At 45.7% G+C, this 19,252-nt stretch overlaps 1 protein-coding gene across 1 annotated transcript in view; it reads right to left on the bottom strand.

Annotated features, from left to right (window-relative positions):
* MARCHF10 (membrane associated ring-CH-type finger 10) overlaps positions 1 to 19,252 on the bottom strand; it is a 79,579-nt gene that overhangs the window by 26,473 nt on the left and 33,854 nt on the right. The window contains exons 4-5 of the mRNA XM_088027265.1: positions 15,296 to 15,467; positions 3,538 to 3,672 (exon numbers count right to left, since the gene is read on the bottom strand). Coding sequence (XP_087883391.1) covers positions 3,538 to 3,672; positions 15,296 to 15,467 — 307 coding nt within the window. The remainder of the gene's footprint in view (positions 1 to 3,537; positions 3,673 to 15,295; positions 15,468 to 19,252) is intronic.

The following is a 19,252-nucleotide window of genomic DNA, read 5'->3' as shown; positions in this document are numbered from 1 at the left end:
TCTTTTATTGTTAACTGCATAGGACACTCAGCGAAGACGCAGTGTGCATTTTTACTCATCAGCTCTAACAGCAATCAGTTAAGCTCTCCTTTCAGGCCCCTCATGGGTTTTAGAAACCCCAGTAAGGGATGTATCAGCAATTCCAGGAAGCTCTGAGCATCTGGCAGTGTGCGTATAGGAGTGGAGCTGGTTCGGATCGCGTTCTGAGTGACACATGTTTCTATGTGACCAACTGAATTCTCTTGATAATTTTTTTTGCCGGGAGGGGCGGAGGGAAGTGATAACAGGAGATTTGGAAATGCAGGCTCCGGTTGATTACTTTTCATTTTGAATTTGATGAAGGGCCTCGGAGATTAGCTAACCAGCGCTGGAACCTGAATGTTCTGGTCTGTCCCTGAACACACTGCTGCCCCTCTGCCCTGAGCCAATTTAATTTGGGCGTCAGGAAACACCTACACAAAATCAGCAGCTAGGGCAGCTTCTGAAACACGGAACTGGACACTCAACAGGAACCACAGTCGTTCAGAAGCCAGTGTCGCTGCAGGGTGGCTCCTGTGGGTCCCAGCATACCTACTGCAGGGAATGCATCTTCACTCTTCTTTGTCATCACCACTGCCTTCCTCTTTAAAGGTTCAATCAGCCTTCCTGGCATGTTTCCCCTAAAGGTGGCCGACTGCACCATTCTATATTTATGCTATTTTAACCCCGATTTCTTACGTCTATCAGAGAGGGAGCAGATTTCATAGCTCCAGGGCTGGGACTAAACACTCCCTTTGGTATGCCGGGATGTGCTATTCATAGACCGGGCCCTACAGATTCTGCCGAATGCCTCTAGGGCCCCGTGTGGACTTCAGCTCAGAAGGGAGGGCCTCCCACATTCGGGAATTCAACTAGGTGTGACCAAATGTTCTAGAGGCAACAAGATGAAGACGGAAAAAGCATCTGTCTGCCCTCAGGCTATGGCTTTGGCCTAGACTTCTTCATGTGCTTGACCAACCAGTGGTCTTCCTATATTCCAACAGCCATAGACTTTTAACGTTTTCCTCTGGTTATACAAGTAGTCGCTATTCATTTGGAGAAAATTTGGAGCTTTCAGAAGAAGATGAAAAAGAAGGAAAAAATCCAAAACTCAGAGGGCTGTTGCTTTTTTTCTGGAATTCTAGAGGTGGGTTGCCAACTCAAGAACCCCAGGCTATTTTCATCCTGCAGTAGTGCTTTGGCTCAGGCTTTGCACTCTGAGGCAACCACCTTCAGGGGGAGGCTGTATGTTCTGGTTTACCTCAGTCCCCACAGCCTTGGATATGTGTTTCTCCTGCCACATCTGCCTGTTCCCTGAAGGCATTTGAATTTACAACTCTGAGCTCTCTAGACACACTTTAAAAAAAAAAAAAAAAAAACCAAAATTGGAATATTAGGGTACATACAACATTATGTCCTGCTTTCTTTCCCTAAACTTTTTATTGTGACCATGATTTCCTGCCATAAATTCAATTATTCTTTAAGAGCAGGATATTAAGTACATTACATAAATGTATCATAATTTAACTCTTCTCCTATTCCTGGGTATGTAAGTTGTTTCACAGTTTTTGCTGTCACAAATTACCCCATGATAAATGTCCTTGCTCATACATCTTTGACTATGTGTCTCATGAGAACAGATTCGTGGGCATGGAATGCTACGTCAAAAGATATGACCCCTCTAAAGACACTTCACACATGTTGCCAAATTCCGGTTTGTACCAAATACCTTACAGGTAGGATATGAAGGCATCTCTCATAGCTGTGTCACCAGGACACAACCAGTGCCCAGGAAATGCTACGCATTTCACTACCAGTATTGAGTACTATTTTAAAAGCCTTAGCCAATTTGGGAGGCCAAATAGATCTTGTGCAAATTTACATGTATTACTTAGATTCAACTTGTTTTGTTTTTTTCAAATGTTTATTTGCTACCTGCATTTCTTCTGTGAAATTGTCTGCTATGCCTCTTCCCATTTTTCTATTAGGTATTCATGTTTTTCTTATTGATTTGTAAGAGCTTTCTATATATTACTTCTTTGTCACACTTGCTTCAAATCTCTCCCTGATACAATTCAAGCATCTGGCTCCTACTCTAATTTATGCAAACCACTTTAGAATGCGAGAGAAAGAATTGGAGACTAGTGAGGAAAAAATTGGGGGAAGACAAGCAGTCCTTATCCTTATATAAGAAAAAACTGAATATATACCATAAAATTAGGACAAATTCTCAGTGACTCTCAGGATAACAGAAAATGTCTTCTGGGAACAGGTGGAGGATTATATGAGCCTCATGGGTTTGGGAACGTTCTATGCATGGGGAACCTCACCTTTCAGATAATATTCAGGGGCTTACTAGGGCCACTGGGGAGGTGGCAGGAGAGAAACTAACAATAGTTTGTACCCACTAGAGCTAGGTGCTCATCAATGTATTATTTCCTTTAGTTATTATAGCAATGCAGAGAGGTAGATTTTATTATCTTGATTTTTAGACAAGGGAACCAGAACCCAGAATGTCTACATGACCAGCCCAGGCTCCAAGGCTGGAAGAAGACTTGGGAGGAATTAGAAGGGAGGTCTGCCCTTCTCAATAGGAGGTGTTAGATCACTAGAAGATCTAACATCTTCTAATCTAATCTAAGATCTAACATCGTCTAATCTGATCGCTATAGATTCACATATGCTCTCATTGCCCCTAATCCAAGCCATCCAAGCCACTATCATGTTCTACATTTACAGGTGTCCACCAAAGCATAGATCACATGTTAAAATAAAGCCTACTGCATTCATTGGGTGGTGAGGAAGTGGGACGCTCAGTGGTTTCTCCAAGGGGAAGACTAGGTCCATGGCAAGGTTGGCTGTCAAGTGTCACTTTCTTTGGAGTCCCATGGAGACTCCTTGGGTCCTGTTCCTTCTGCCACCACAGGGGAGGGTAACGTGGTCAGTGGAGCGGCATGGCTTGGGCCTTTGGATGCTCAGGACTGAAAGAGGAGGTATCCGCTAAACCAGTGTTTGGAAATAAAGCATATATTTATTCTGATGTTATTTCTTACACACCGAGATCTTGACACCCTGGGTCGGAGGTGAGAAGATCCCTGTGAGATGTGAGCAGTCTGCCACCCACAGACACCCATGCACCCACCCCTCCTGGGCCAGATGAGATATCCCCAGAGTTGCACACTGCTTCTCCACCCCTCGTTCCCCACCCTGATCCCACCACCTGCCACCCAGATGCCCTCTCCAGAAGCCAAATTGCTGGTCTCCACTCAAAACCATGCACAATCACGCTTAATGGAATAAATGGGAGAAAAAAGAAAAAACTCTCCACCTGCCTTACCTTTTCCTGTTCTCAGAGAAGGAACTAGATCCAATGGTTTGTTTTCAAAACCTTTTAAGCATTTCATTTTAAGGTACACTCTCCTTCACATAAAAGCATAAGTGTCTAAAAACCATACGGGGGGGTAACAGTGCAAGTCAGTTCTCTCCGAGGACCAAGGCGCATGAGCCACGAGTCCTTACCTGGTCCCCTGAGGGCCTGTGCCTTCGGTCTGCTTCTGTCCCCCGGCACTCTTGGGCTCTGCGTTTCTGGGCTGACTGTCAGTCTCCCCAGGTTTGGCCTCCTCTTCCTTGATAAAATCTGTGGTGCCTGGGCTGCTGAAAGGTACAAAAGCTTTTCAATAATAATAATTATTTTTTTTTTTTACAGGGAAACAGCTTCCGCATAAAGAATACTCAAAGGGCCCAGCAGTGGGGAAGGCAGTTAAGAGACTGGGCCCAGGTGGTCAGAGAAGACGTGGATCTGGAACCTGGTTCTGGGACCTTGGAGCTGTGTGAGCTTGGGCAGATCACTTCACCCCTTGAAGCCTCAGTTTCCCTACCTGTTAAATGAAAATAATACCTACTTTGCAAGGTTGTTATCACCATGAATGAGCATGTGTGACACCTGTAATGCAGAGTCTATAAGGGGTGTGTCCTTTTGCTAAGAAGTGTCTAGCTTCCAGTTCATAGATGTTGGGATGGACATATTGGTAACACTGTCAAAACCTGCAGTTGGGACATACAAAGGCCCTCTCCCCAACTGCTCTTCCAAGGTTGAATCACAGCCTATTTTGTTCCTGCCTATCCTCAGGTGGTTTATTAGCAGCTCACATGGCCTTCCAGAAAGGTTCCAGGCATCTGGGCTATTAAGTATACCTGTTTTCTTGGTTATGTGTTACCCACCACTGTGCCAGAATGATAAACTCACAAGAAGACGGTAGCTGGAATGCTAACACAGATCGAGTTCCCAATGAATTTTTTTTTTAATTCCCATTTTGAACTGGGTCGCTAATTGGGTTGAATAATCTCACATTTCTTCCGTGTGTGTATGAAGCGTTAGCGCCTGTGGAGTTTGGGGCAAGAGTTCCGGTATTTTCCACGCCCCTCTGCAAGTTCTTGGGTTTAAAAGGCAGTTACATTGTGAATATCTGAACTAAATCTTCCCAAGAGAATTTGCCCAGCTCATGCCCTCTTGGACAGTTCAGAAATTTCACAAATAACCATGCCAGCAGGCAACGTGGGTAAAACTGGGAAGGTCCTTGAGTCGTGTGCGGGAGAGCAGCCATTCTTGGCCCGTGAAGACAACTGGATTTATGTTCCAGAGTGTAAGTTGTGATTGCATGAATAGTTTTCGTCCAGATTCAGGAAATGAATGAAAGTTCTCCAGGGCGGCTCATGAAGCCAAGTTTAATACAATGATTGGGTACTACCTGCTTCTCCTGATGGGCCCCAGGAGGGGGAGGCACTCGGTTCTGTGCCCCCCAAGACAGAGGGGACTATGTTCTACTGGGGATGTGCTAGAAAGAGGGGGCTGCCGGTGGTGGGGGCTCATGTGGGGCGAGTTGGTGGGGCCTGGAGAGGTGACCAGGAAGGAGAGAAGGGAGTTCTCCAGAAAATGAGGACATATTCTTCAGAGGATGTAGGGCGGTGATGAGACACAGTTTCCTGACCTCACGGAGAGTGGGAGGGGCTTTACCGTATAGGACCCAGCACGGAGGAGGTGAGGGAGGCAGCTTCTCAGCACCAAGAGTTTCTCCTTAGTCACCTAGGACCTCATCCCTCCCAGTAATCAGCAGTCAGCAACTCCCTCCTGCCCCTCACCTGATGACAGGGCAGGAGGCAACAGAATTCTCACTGAGGAAGCAACAGAGGGGGCACCAGGGAAGGGGAAGGCTTGGGGCTCGGGCCCAGAGGTCCTAGGCACAAGGATTGCACTTTGATTCCTAGCAGGGATCCCATCAGAATATTCACATTTCCTTCACACGCCAGGCAGCAGAACTTCACATGCCCAAAGCCCCATGCCCGCAACCCCCAGCCCCCTCCACACCCTCACACAGTCCAGGGGTGTGATCCTCCTCCCCAAGGGCCTTTCTTCCCTAGCCTGTCCCAGCCAGGAGGTCCTCCTAGGTCTGTTTCCAGTTTTATGGCCCCTGTCTCTGCTCTGACTCTGCTTTGGCCAGAACTTTCAGGATTCCTAGGACCTTTAGCATTTGCATATTCTAACATTGCCTAAGGTATGCATCTTTTCTCTCCTACTGGACAGTAGGCTCCTTAAGGATGAGGATCCTGTCTTAGCCAGCCTTATATTGCCTTGTCTCCTGTAGGACACATAGTCATATTACTTAGTGTGATTTGCAGGATTTCCGAAGATGCATTCAGCTACCCGGCTACTACAGGGGATTCCAAAAGTAGAATAAACTTTTTCTCATGCTAAACAACCAACATGACTTAATTTAACAGGTTATTCTGTCTTCTTGTTCAAAAAAATGCTTTCTTCAAAGCACCAGATCTTTTAAATGCTTTCTAAAAATTACCATATCGTCTCTGAGTTTTCAGCAAATTAAAGTCATAAAGCTGAAAACCTAGAGATTGTTTTTAATAGGTCTGGTGGTGAAGCTGGTAGTGTGGGCAGGAGCCTCTGACTTTGGGCCGTTTGAACCTCAGTATCTGCGGCTGTAAAATGGGAATATTCCTACCTTGCTGAATTACTGCCGAGTTTCACGATAACGTACATAAACGGCCTCACTCAGTGTCAGGTGTTTATTTGTTGCTCTAAATGGTAGCCGCAGCTTCTACCATAAACAGTTTACTACTACTATTACGACTACTAACTGGGGATCTGAAGTCACTCCCATGAGAGAACTGGACTGGACCAGAAACTTGTTACGCAGGTTTCATGGATTGAGAAAAATCCATTCAGCAGCCTTCATTGCTGTGCAGTTCTGGCTGACTCCCCTCCTTCAATCCTCTATAAAATCCAAAAGGCAAATAACAACTCCCTATTATAATCCATTCAACAAATACCTGTGTGCTTTGCTATGTAATAATTTGAGGGTTCACAAAGATGAGTAAGACATTTTGGTCATGACCTTAAAGACTGTAATCCAATTGGACTGCACCGTTGACTTGTTCCTTGTGATACCCTTTGGATTCTATGGAAAGCAAACTCTTAACAAAATACTCTTTTTTCACGACCTGAAATTGCAGTCACAAATGAGGCGACCTAGGCTGCATAGCTTGTATGGACCCTGATTCCGGTTCCTAATCACCTTACCCGTACCCAAATCGAACCAAACTTCAGACCTCTGGGGCCTTTCCAGGATGGTCCTCCCTGGGGCATGGGACATACATTAACCTGCAGGAAGACCCAAGTTATATTTATACATTTACACTCTTCGGGGGGTAGGACAGACCCTTTGCCTTCGAGAGAAGGGAGAGATTTGTGCTCAGGAGTCTCATTTCCGCAACTTAACACCCTGAAGCCTGTCAGTGAATTTGGGGGAGATTTTGGTTTGCTTTACACCGCAACTTCTTCTAGTGTCTGAGCAAGGTGATGCCTCCAGGAGCAACGAAACCCAATGGCTATTTAGATCAAAGGTGTCTGCCCTAGTTCTCTTGATGATGCTGGGACACTGTAATTGTTGACTGAATAGTTCTTAATTTGACCAGAAAAGGAAAAAGACAGGTAGTCATCTTATATTTATACGAGGCCCTGCTGACTGAGAACCAAGTCCACTTAATGGTCCATGTTCTTTCCATGTGCCTGATCATCGTTCAGGTCTTGACGTCACTTGCAATACACAGACACGGTTCTTGACAAAGTCGAAAAGAAACAGAGAAAATTACAATTCCTAAACCTCCCCCCCCCGCCCATTTCCCCGCCTCTTGACTAGGAGGTGCCAAGATTCTAAGAGAGGCCTTCTTTTAAAACTTATCGCTTCCTTTAGACGGTGGGAAGAATTACAGCTTAATCTCAAGAGCCGGTGCTTCCTTGGTGTGATAGGCAGCTTGCCGTACAGTCACAAACAACAGGCCGCGTCGATTCGCTGCTTTGGGTGTGCTGGAAACGTGCGTCGTCTCACATTCCCTGAGCAGATCTTAATTATGTACCATAAATATGTTTTATTTTGGAGCCCAGGAGGTGGGAGTTTTGATTTGGGGAAATGTGGTGCCTAATAAGTAGGCAGGAAAGGGAATGTAAACAGTGACTGAACCCTTTAATTTGTCCCCTCTCAGCGCGGTTCTGAAGGGCTTTCCGGTTCCAGCGTGAGCCTCAGGAGGCACCTGACACCGCGCCCCCCCGCCCCGCCCAGTCCCGGGACCTGCGCGGCGCGTCGCCTCGCGCCCGGTCACGTGGCCCGCGGCGCCAGAGAAGAGCCCCCACGTGGGAGTGAAGGAATCGGAGGAGTCTCGCGAGATGACGGGATTTTATTGGTTGCTCACTCCTCGGCCGTACGAGGAGGTGGGGAGGAGGGGCAGCGGCTGTCTCGTCTTCCTGCTCCCCTGCACACCTCACCGCCCCTGAGTTGTTGGTGACCTCGTCCTCCGGCTGCCACCCCCCCCGTTCCGTCCACCTGCCTTCTGGAAGCCTCGCGTCCCTCTCTCCCCGACGGCGCTGTGCTGCGTGCCTGGCCAAGGGCGACTTACCACACCAGGTAAATTTTACTGGGCCTCCTGGGGCCCGGCAGGCACAGCACAGGGGTCTCCGCCGGGGTGGGGCAGGAGACGGGGAAGTAGCACAGGGCGGCCGGGGACTCGGGCACGGGCCCCGGGGACGGGGACGGCGGGCTCATGAAGGAGGGCACGGGCCCCGGGGGGAGGTGGGGGGAGGGGGCCTGGGCCGCCAGGGAGGCAGGTGGCATGAGTGGCAGGAGGAGGCAGCAGTAATTGGAATTGGGCTGCTGGATGGGGGAGAAAGCAAAGACGGAACAGTAAGGGGAATATTCAACACAGAACAGGGGGTGCTCGCTGCTGTCACCTGCACAAAAGAAAAAGAGCAGTCAGGAAGCAGCACTCACGGTGGGAAAGGACATAAAAAAGCCTGTGAATGAATCAGAACTCAAAAAGTGTTCTTTTGGGCTGGTGTGTCCAGGTGTCCTAGGGGCAGCAGTCTTGGATCTCAGAGTCACCGAAGAGTTAACTGAGGGACACGGCCTCATCATCTCACCCTTTTCCAGCCAGTAGTCTCTGGCGTCCCTGCCAGACACAAGAAAGTTCTTTCCCCACCACGTTGCTGCGTGGAGGCGCTGGGTCCCTTCTCCTCTCCCACAGCCAGTCTAATTAGCTGTGCTGGCACTAACGTAGCGGTGGGCTGGCAGGGGCTCACCTAGGTAAGACTCTCCCCCCACCAGTCCTCCAGCTGTCCGCAGGAGGAGGTGGCAGTCATGCCCTAATCTGGCCTTTCTGCTACCGAGAGGAGGCTTGGGAAAAGAGAAGGAAGCCGAGAGATCCTGGTGGGATCGTGGAAAGGGAGAGGGACCAAGGCAGGGAAGAAGCAGGTGGACGAGGGAGGCGTCCAAGTGAAGTTAATGATTTGTTCGCTAACATCACAATCTGCCAACCTTGCTGGAGGCTGAGTGTGGGCACCTGATGGAGTCACGATCCAGAGAGACCCCCTCGTGCGTGACAAATCTCTCAGCTCTGCCACGAACCAGCTGGGTCACCTTGGATCAACTGCTTACCTTCTTGAAACCTGTTTCCTCATCTGCACAGTGAGACAGGTGTTTTCTCTAGCCTTGATCCTCCAAGGGTGGTCCTTCAACCACCAGCATAGATGTTCCCTGGGAGCTTCTAGAAATGCAGAATCTCGGCCCACCCAAACCTACCGAATCAGAACCTGCGGCTTATCAAAGACCCCAGGTATCTCTCATCAACTTTAAAGTTCTAGAAGCAAGGCTCTGAGACGGGTGTCCAAACCTCTGCGATGACAGTCACCTGTAGTGCTTGTTAAAGACGTGGGTTTTGCCGGCGGCTTTATTGGCGATTCTGAGAGATTCTGACGCCGAGATTCTCTGCTGATTCTTATCAGAGAAATTTGGGAAAGAGTGCAGCTGAAAATCAGTTCCAATTCCAAAATGCCATTATTCGAACCATCCAGTTGAAAACCATTACCTCCAGTATAATTGGGGGGGGGGGCGTTCAGTCCTTACTGTATCCTGTGTAGGATTTGACGTGATTATCTGTTCCTTCATTCCCAAATGTCTCCCTAGGCTCCTGGAGCAGCTCCTACTTTTCACATTGTTTCTCTGCGGTTGTCTTGTCCTTCTCTCCTTCTCCACATCATATCTGCTTGCTCCACACACTGTCTGGGAAGACACTTTTCAGCCCCCTTGCACTCCAGGCCCTTGGATTCCTGCTGGCGGCCAGGAGCTCTCTGCTGAGCCACAGACCTGGATCCTTAGGTGCTTCCTAGTGTTTCCTTCTGGGCAGCCTGCCTGCCCCTCAGAGACAACACTCACGGAATGGGGCCCACTCTCTTCTTGCTTTCTCAGCCTTGGCAAAGGCATCCTTCACTGGCCTAGTTTTCCAGGCCAGAACTCCAGCTTCTCTTTAGTTCCTCCTTTTTCCTTATCCTCACACTCAGGGGTCACCAAGTTCCGCCAGGTGTACTTCCTTGAACATCCTCAAGCCCAGTCGTTCCCCCGTCCCCTCTGCTTTTACTCCCGGCCCAGCCCTTCTTGTTTCTGGCTGCACTGCACCTACAGTTTGCCTGGTGTCTCAGCCTGTCAGACGGCCCTCACCTTCCACCAGCCCTCTTTCCATGCTACAGTCTGCTTTTTAAAATGCCAGTTGGATTGCATCGCTTCCCACTTAGATCCCCTCCCTGGCTGAGGCTTCAGTGCCTTTTGCTTGACATTCAAGGCCCTTGGGCACCTGGCCCTTGCCTACTTGTAGGGTGTCTGCTTTATACTCTACACTTCCTAAAGCAGAGTTTCTCAGATTCAAATGTGCATACAAATATCCCAGAGATCTTATTAAAGGCAAGTTCAGGTTCAGTAAATCTGGGCTGGGACCTGAGGTTCTGCATTTCTAACAAGCTCTCAAGTGAAGCCTCTAGTCTGGGGACGCTCCAAGGCCCAACGCCCTAGGCGACTTGCCATTCTTCGATGTGTGTCTGTCTTTCCCCCTCTTCTTTGTCTCTCCTCCATGCTTTGCATACTTCATACCTCCTGTGGAGCACATCATTCTTGCCTTTCCCCCTGGTTACATCTCCCGTCCTTTAGGAATTTCACCCCACTTGTCCCTGCCTACAAGCTCGTGGAACTTACCTTTGTAGGGACATGTTGGTGCCCTGTCCTCCCACTAAGCTGTGAGCCCCTGGAGGGCAGGTCCTGTTTGTTTATCATTTCGGTGTCCCCAGTACCCACGCAGCGCCTGGCAGGTAAGCATGTAGTGAGCAGAATGCTAAAGTGCAGAATGGATGGGTGATAGATGAGGAAATTAATGCATCCTGGTATCCTCCTCCTTGGGACAGCAGGGCCGACTGGATGGATTTGCTAACATCCCAAAGGTACCGGATAAGTGGATGACCTCATTGATAATCAGATAGTTAACATTTTTTAAGTTTATTATTTACTTATTTATGTATTCTCTACATCCAGCCTGGGGCTTGAACTCATGACCCGAAGATCAAGAGTTGCATGGATCTTCTGACTGAGCCAGCCAGGCGCCCCTAAAATTTTTTATAATAAAGTTATAACCTCTCATATCTCAAAATGGCTTTGGTTGAGCGGCTTATAAAAAGATGCCAACCCTGGAGCAGCAGGTGGTGGCAGGAGTAGGCTTCATAAGCAGAGGGAGAATTGGGGACTGACCTTTACGTAAGGCTTAGGCTCTCCCCAAGATTTTAATCTTCCTGTCTACCTGGTGAAATAGGTAATAAACTCGATTTTACTGATAAGGAAACTGAGTTCAGAGAAGTTGCCAGCTCACATTTATAGGGCTATAAAGTGATAGACCAGGAGGATTCTGAACCAGGACTTCAAATTCTGGACTCTGTGACGTCCCTGAGCCCCACTGGTCTCAGGAGCATTACCATAAATGAGAATTGATTCTATAAAAGTGGGAGCATTCACTTATGTTGGTTGTTTTCTAACTTGGGCAGATGGCTTGGACAGTTGTTGGGACACCAGTGGACATGCCTGGAAATTCATTAATCTTGGCCTTTTGAGAAAATCTTCAACAGGATTTATTTGCAAGGTAAGGTTTGAAGATTTGGAATTTGCCTCAAATTTCTCTTCCAGGCTACCATTCAAATAAATATTTCCCAACTCAAAAAAGACCATAGTTATGTTAGATGTTTATCTTTTTAAATTTGAATTCACTGCTGTTTCTTAGCTTTACAAGAATACATCTTCACAATAAGCCATTATTAAGCTGAATAGGTTTTGCTACTCCTACAAATGTGAATCTGGTAATGACTAACATTGAACTCAGTAATAAGTGAGGATAATTTCAGAACACTTGGCTTTGTTTTAAAGGGCAAGGTTTTGGAAGCAGGCTCCATGACTCCATCCAGATCCGTTTTCCTGGCACATAACTAGGAGACGGTGCCCAAGCTCTAGGTGACAGGAGAGGGCACACTCATTTCCCGTGTGCCTGGCACTGAGGCAGAGAGGTCTGCAGGGCTCCAGGCGCCGGAACCCCACAGCACAGTGGCCTTTGGATGCCTCTGCGGGTTCTGGAAAGGAGAGGTGGCTCCTTTACAAGTCAGGCTAGGGCTGGGTGGAGTCTTGGATGCGGGCAGGAGTCCAGGAGTTGGAGGCCACGGTAGCTCCCTTCGCTTCTCTGTCCCCCAGCATTCGCTGGGCCTGCAGACTGCTCTGCTTCTCACGGATCCAGACAGAATTCTGAAGTAAGAATATGTAACTCTGCTAGGCTTCTCTCCCACCCTGTATCTGTGTTCACCTTGATCATGAAATAGGATTTCTGAATCCATTGCACATCAGACACAGCTGGGTCTTGACTCACTGCCTGAATTTTCCAAGTCTTTTTGGAGATAAAGCAAATCTCTGGCTTGGTGAATGCTTTCTGATTATTCATTTTTTTCCCCTTTTGTGTTGTGCTTTGGAAATTCAGGGTGTAGTAAAAGTGTCTGTACCTGCATTTATATCAGGATTTTAAAAATACAACTTTGATTTTTGGTAAAGGGGAAAAAAGATTGTGGGGAGGGGGGACAACATTAAGACAGAAAACAAGGGTTTTCTAGTTCATTCTCTCGTGAATACAGTTCTCACATCCTAGAGATCATAATGCTGTAATTTACCAAGTGCTTATGGTATCGGGCACAGTTCTAATGGCTGAGGATGCGTTTTGTCATTGAATCTTTACAGCAGTCCCAGCAGGTAGGATCTGTTTTCACCCCCCACTTTACAGATGAGGAAGCTGAGGCACAGAGAAGTCACTCGCCCAAAAGCCACACAGCAAATAAGAAATGGGGCCCAGATGCTAATCCAAGCATCTTGACTCTAAAGCACTTGCTCAACACTACACGGAGGGAGATAGCATGGAGAATCACAAGCCAGCTCACTTAGCAACAGTTCCGTGGAAGAGATGAACTTAATTTAAAATGCGTGAATTCCTTCTAATAGAGTGTGAAGACCAATGAAAATCTGACACCTTCTCAGTTATAAATCTATTTGTAGAGGGCACCATTGGTTCTATATTGTAAATAGCCTAAATTCTAGATGGTAGTTCCCATAGATATAAGGAAAACCTCCTTTATGTCATGGGTTATCATTACACAGATTTGCATGTAAGGCAGGCCACATTTCCCAGCTATATTATTGTATTCAGGAAAAGTCTAGCAAAGCTCAGTGGGGGAAGGTTAGCCTATCACACAGATGTTGCAAAGGGATTTCACTGGGTTTGATGCTTCAATTCTGCACAGAATCCCAGTTCTGAAATGGGAAGAGTTTTGGTGATTCACTGCCGACTTTGGATTACCCCCAGAAAGCTTTAGGAAAATATTTTTCTGCAGAGGTGAAGAAAAGCAAGAACCTGTGAATTTACCTGGTAGACTGGATCAACGTGTCCAGATAATTCAGGTCCCAAATCTTCTTTTTCTCCAACAGCAGGGTATTCGTTTGATTTTTTTTCCCCCCTGAGCTGCTAGCGCCACTCAACTAGAATTTTCCTGAAAAGACTCCGCTTAAATTCTCACCATGTCTCTGGGCTCTCATTTCACTGTGCTAATTAAGGAACTCTGAGGGTGCATCTACACATGTAAAATGAGTGGATCTCAACACACCAACGCTTTGCTTTTGGCCAGCTTCGCGAACGCGGTTTGCTGCACAATTGCTTCGGCTTCTGTGGCAACTGGCATCAGTCACCAGGACTGCTAGCCTCGCTGGACAGCCGGGGCCCAGTCCAGCTCCTGCCCGCATGGATCTTGGACATGGTCTAGGGTCCTTATAGGACGATAAAGCCGGTGCTTTTTAAAAGCTTTTACTACAAGTAACATCCCTCATTTGATGAAATAGATATCTTTCTGCCAACTTGGCTCTCTTGCCTAAACCTTGGTGTTTTCCAGGCTAGTAATTCTTCAAACGTGATGTTTTATAGAATGTAAAGTGAATTAATTCTTCCTTTTGTCAGTGTTGTAAGTTCCATATGGAGTTTGCTCAGTCAGAAAAGCATCTGTATTAATCACACAGACCAAAATCATCTCGTGGGCCTCAACTGTACATCTTAATGATTTTTGTCCACAGATGACAAAGCAGCCTATGCGAATAGCTACCCAGTTTTAGTAAGAAGGCTAGAAATTATATTGAGTGAATGGAATTGCATTATTTGAATTTAAATTCAATTTTTTCTCTTAAAAACATCCCCAATTCAATAAATTACAACATGTATTTTGAAATATTTGGGGAATGATCTTATCTGCTCTATTCCATTCTTAAACAGCTGAATTAAAAACATACTTCCTACTAAAAATCTTCAAAATGAGAAATTGTTAACTATTGATGATACTTTCCCCTGATTAAATAAGGAAAGAGAGTTCGGGCTTTGCTTGGAAGGACATCATTTCAGAAGTCAATTTGGTTTTTTTTTTAACTTCATTAAAGCAACAAAATGTGGGTGGTTAATCTGAGGGAAAGCTGCCATTTTCTAAAAATGCATTACTGGACGGGTGGTTGCATGACAAGAGCTATTTAGGATTAGAAAGTAGTTGTGATTTGTATTTAAATGAATTGCACACTATTTACAAATTCCTCGGCAGTTAATTTGGATTGTTTCCATTCTACTGCAAGCAGAAGGCAGACCTTTCTGCCTAGTTACCCCAACTTCGAAGTCCGTTCCGGAGGAATCCAGTTTGTCCTCCATATGTTGGCTTTGATGGGGATGAGCCCGAGGGACTCTACGCTTTCACTTGAATTTATCCTCTTTCTGGATACTATTAAATAACTCCTGCCTCAAGCAGAGGACTGGTCTCCGCTTCAAAGGCAGCTAAAGAGTGAATTATTTACCAAATTGCACAAAAGGGAGGATTTATCAAGCCCCTTTTCTCCCTGAGAGGACAACCCCAGAACTGGAGGACTTTATTACTCTGTTTCTTGGCTATAAATTATGGCATTCAGATGCTTTTGGAAGCTTGTCTTCATGCTCTCACTTGAGTCATAAAATTTGATACCTGGGGCCAAATGCCTTTATTCCCCCCCCCCCCCCCAAGGGTGAAGAAGATGAAAAAATGCCAATTCTAGGCAAGTGCCACACAAAGCCAGTGATTGGTCAGAAATGTGGGCAGTGGGAACAGTTACTCTACATAATTCGCACCTCCTTGACCTGCTCTTCTACCCCAAAATGAATTTTACCATTTGCATAAGATCATTGGACCCTCCAGAGCCTGAATTCACCCCTTGGAGAACCCTAGGTGTAACCAATACCACCAGTCTGACTGTTGTCATTACCTATAATACTGGGATTTTAGATTTTGTGTTTCAGTAACTCAGCCACTCACCTGAAGAGGGTTTGCTGGGGCCTGCCTTCTCCACTTTCCTTGGAGTCGTGGTACTTTTATGCTTCTGTTTGACTGATGTTTGGTCAATTGCTGGAAGTTTGGAATCACACTTAACCGCAGAACTCTTAGTGGATGGTCTTGGTTCGGCTTGAGGATCCTCCTCACCAGAACTCTACGAAAAATGAAAGGTGTCTGAGTATCAGTGGCCAAGTAGGTCATCTTAGCTATGTGGAGGAGAGGGGAGCTGAATGCGTGGGCCCCTTAAGCACTAACACTGGAGCTTCCTGCCACGTGTAATTTGCCCTTTTACCAGAGAGACTTTGATGGACTGTATCCATTTAGAAGCATCAGTTAGAAATAATAGCAAAGTTAATAAGTCTATTTTGTAGAACAATATAAAAAGAAGGCACTTCTATGAGTCTGTCTTGTAGAACATTATGAAAAGAATGCATTTCTGACCCTTGCATAAACCCAAACAGCTCATGTTAAAAGGCTACATATGAAAGCAGGAGAAACAATGCCCTTAAACTTCTTGCTTTTGTTATTTGAGCTGCTTTGGGGGGTGGGTGAGGAAAAATGGTCTTTATGGTAATCATATACTTAACAATGAAAAGGAAATTTAGATAGTGTGTTGGGACTGAAAAAATGGGACCTCAGTTTAATATTCTGAATTATTGGGTGCGACCTAAGACAGACTAATCTTTTTAAAAGTCTCCTACTTGTCAGTCCTCTGTAAAGAAGTCAGTATAAATCTGTGCACAGCCAAATCATGATTCCTGCAGTGTCAGAGTAGCTCGGCATAGCCTTGCCAACACAACCGAAATTATCCAGACATTCGATAGTTTTATATACTTTGCCACAACTACGCCCACCAAAGAAATAATAAAAGCAGTGTAAATGGGTATGGGAAACCTGGTCATGAGAGGGGAGTTAAGTCTTGCATTATGATTTTTTAGGTTTTTTTTTTTTAAAGATTGATTTATTGTTGGGAAGGGTGGAGGAGGGAGGAGAGAATCCTCAAGTAGAGTCCCCACTGAGTGCGGAGCCCCAAGCAGGGTTTGATCCCAGGACCCTGGGCTCATGACCTGAGCTGAAACCAAGAGCCAGACACTCAACCAACTGAGCCACCCAGGTGCCCCCCTGCCTTAAAGTTTTAGGTCCTGGTGTTATGATTTGTGAAACACTTTGCAACAAACAAAACCCCAAAACCTCCCGGGGGAGAGGGTCACTCAGTTTTTTTACAGGCCCATTAGTCCAGTATTGGAACATCCTCTGAAGATGCAGTCTTTTGCAGACAAGAGTGCTACGTTAACGCCCCTCCTCCCCTCCCCAACTGTGGCAGTTTGTATTGATCTCACTCATCATTCTTGCTGACAGTTGTGGCATTTTCATTTCAAGGCTCCTGACTCAGGAAAATACTCTGAGTAGCTCTGAATTATTGGGCGCAATGTAAGACAAACTGAATTCTAAAAAAAGTCCCCTACTTGTCAGTCTTCTGCAAAGAAGACTGGTGGACAGATCATTATCCTCTAAGATTATAAGTCCTATTTTGTAATTTAGAGTCTGGATACAGCCTTCAAACAAATAATTATTGTTTCTCTCTGTCATTTCAGAAAACAAATATAAAGGGACAGGGAAAAGAAAGGACTTAACAAATCAGTTCTCCATTTACCTTTTTGATTCTGGAATTTAATAGAAATCCTTGAAAATGATTGTGACATGTCAAAGATGAAGCATTAGGTCATATCTGAGCATGAGACAGGCTGTTTTCAGAGAAGGAAATGTGGGCTTTAATTGCCCAACACAAACACCTGACATTAGTGTGTGGAGAACCCTGCTCATACAGGGGTCTGTTCTTCAGCCCTTTCTTCCCCCCCCCCTTTTTTTTTAAAGATTTTATTTCAGAGAGGGAGAGAGTGCAAGAGCACACAAGCTGGGGAGACAGGCAGAGGGAGAGGGAGAAGCAGCCTCCTTGCTGAGGAGGAAGCCCGATGCAGAGCTCAACCCCAGGACCTTGAGATCAGGACCTGAACTGAAGGCAGATGCTTCACTGACTGAGCCACCCAGGCGCCCCCTTCAGCCCTTTATTTCTAACCAAAGCAAAGGCAGGAAAGATTCTCTGGGCTAAGACTACCAATATCCACAGTGACAGTATCAAGAACAATAGTGTCCACCATTACTGTGGGTCCATCACCCTCAGCCAGGGCTGGATTCTTTGCTTGTCCCAGACGGTGGTGAACTGGAAGGAGTGAGTTGATAACAAGACTTTTTATTGGGTGGGTGTTAAGCCGTATTTATCCTTCCTTCACCCACTCATTATACTTCAAGCCTTTAATAGCACCGAAGGTGAAAGTTTGGCCCCCTAGACAGTGCCTATTCCATATGGAATTGTGCACCTGCATTCTGAGTACGTCCTTTTCTGGTTCCTGGTTCCATAAAACTTACTTCTGGTTGGTAATCATTTCAAAGAGTCCAGAAATTGCAACTGAAAGAGGGTGTTTTGTCAGCAGGAAGCTAAAGTCACAATGGCGGGAACTATAATACTTAGAATGTGCTTGCTTCACTGAGTCATCGTAAGCAAATCATTTCAGCTTTCTGTGCCTTTATTCATGTCCTCTTATGTTCTCTGCCATTCCCGTCTGTTCTCTCTTAGGAAAACCCGTCATATTATCCAGGGAGGAGGGTCCTTGGCGGGACAAGTCATAGTAAGTCACTCGGCACCAAAGCGTAGTTTTAACAAAACTTCCTGGGAGTAAGTCCTGGCCCTTTCACAGACTTACTGTGTGATATAGTTTAGTTCATCTCTTTGCATCTCAGATTCTTTTCATGCATGAACAATAGTGGTCTATTTTTTGATGGTTCTGTGAGGATTAAATGAGTTAAGATGTGTTACAGCATTTAGAACAATGCCAGGCATGCAGTAGGTGCCGTGCACATGTTGGCTTTTGCGGTTAGCTGTCCATTCAATTACCTAGCTAACTAGCTCGCTACTGAATATTAACTACCTGTTGTTGAAAGCAAAACCCCCAGTGAAACATCCTATTGGATTTTCACCTAATCCGAACAAATGTGAACAGAGAAGGTGGATCGGTTCCTACACTGGACTCTTGGTTTCTTTCAGAAGCTATATCATTTATGATTGTCTTATAAGTAGTCAGCTGAAATTTATCTCATCTTAAGAAAATGTACTTTTTCTTTTTCACACAGCAAGTCTCGAATGGAAACTATTTAACAACGTTTAGAGATTATCAAACAATAATTATTTTGATTTAAAGTTGATTTTAAAACTCTTTTCCTCTTCTCATTTTGAACAGTAATGACAATTTTCATTTCTTCCCCCATATGTTCCTAAGTTGAAATGTCACATTGCTCTTCCTTTGAGGAAAGAAAAGCGGCTCAGTCTTTCAAAATCAAAGTCTAAAGCATTTAAAAAGAAACGAACTAGAAAAAAACTTTAAAAAATCAAGCTACATGGTATTTGTGAGGATTCTAAGTTCTCTATTTGTAATTTGATGAGAAAGTCCTAATAAAGCTAAAGAAGAACTAAAAGAAGTTGTCAAAATTAACATTTTTTTAGAGCGTTATTATATTTGTACTTAACGTTTTCCAAAAATCCCCAACTTGCTCTTCTGGTCTAATAGAGATATTACCTTGCCCAGGGCTAGGTTCTCCCAGAAGTTCAGAGAAAGAATCAACATGAGGAAGGGAAGGCACTTCCATCAGAGAATGCAGTGGCACTGGGCACTGGAGTAACGGCTTAGTGACACCGTCATGGTTCTAGTTAGGCCTGGAAGATGGAGACCCAAGGATTGGGAGTGGAAATGCATTTCCTCAGGGATGTGAGAATGACGAGATTTTTTACCTGAGACCTAACAATGTTGAGTCTGGAATGGCCGGGTGACAGTGAACAGAGATGGTTAGAAGAGCAAGGAGACTAAAATAGAGACAGGCAAGACC

The sequence above is a fragment of the Eumetopias jubatus genome, unplaced genomic scaffold (assembly GCF_037043125.1).
Source record: "Eumetopias jubatus isolate StellerSeaLion01/CBP00866 unplaced genomic scaffold, mEumJub1_p1.0 scaffold_10, whole genome shotgun sequence".
In the NCBI taxonomy this organism is placed as follows: Eukaryota; Metazoa; Chordata; class Mammalia; order Carnivora; family Otariidae; genus Eumetopias; species Eumetopias jubatus.
The sequence above is the reverse complement of the archived record's forward strand: the minus strand, read 5'-3'. Positions and strand labels throughout refer to the sequence as shown.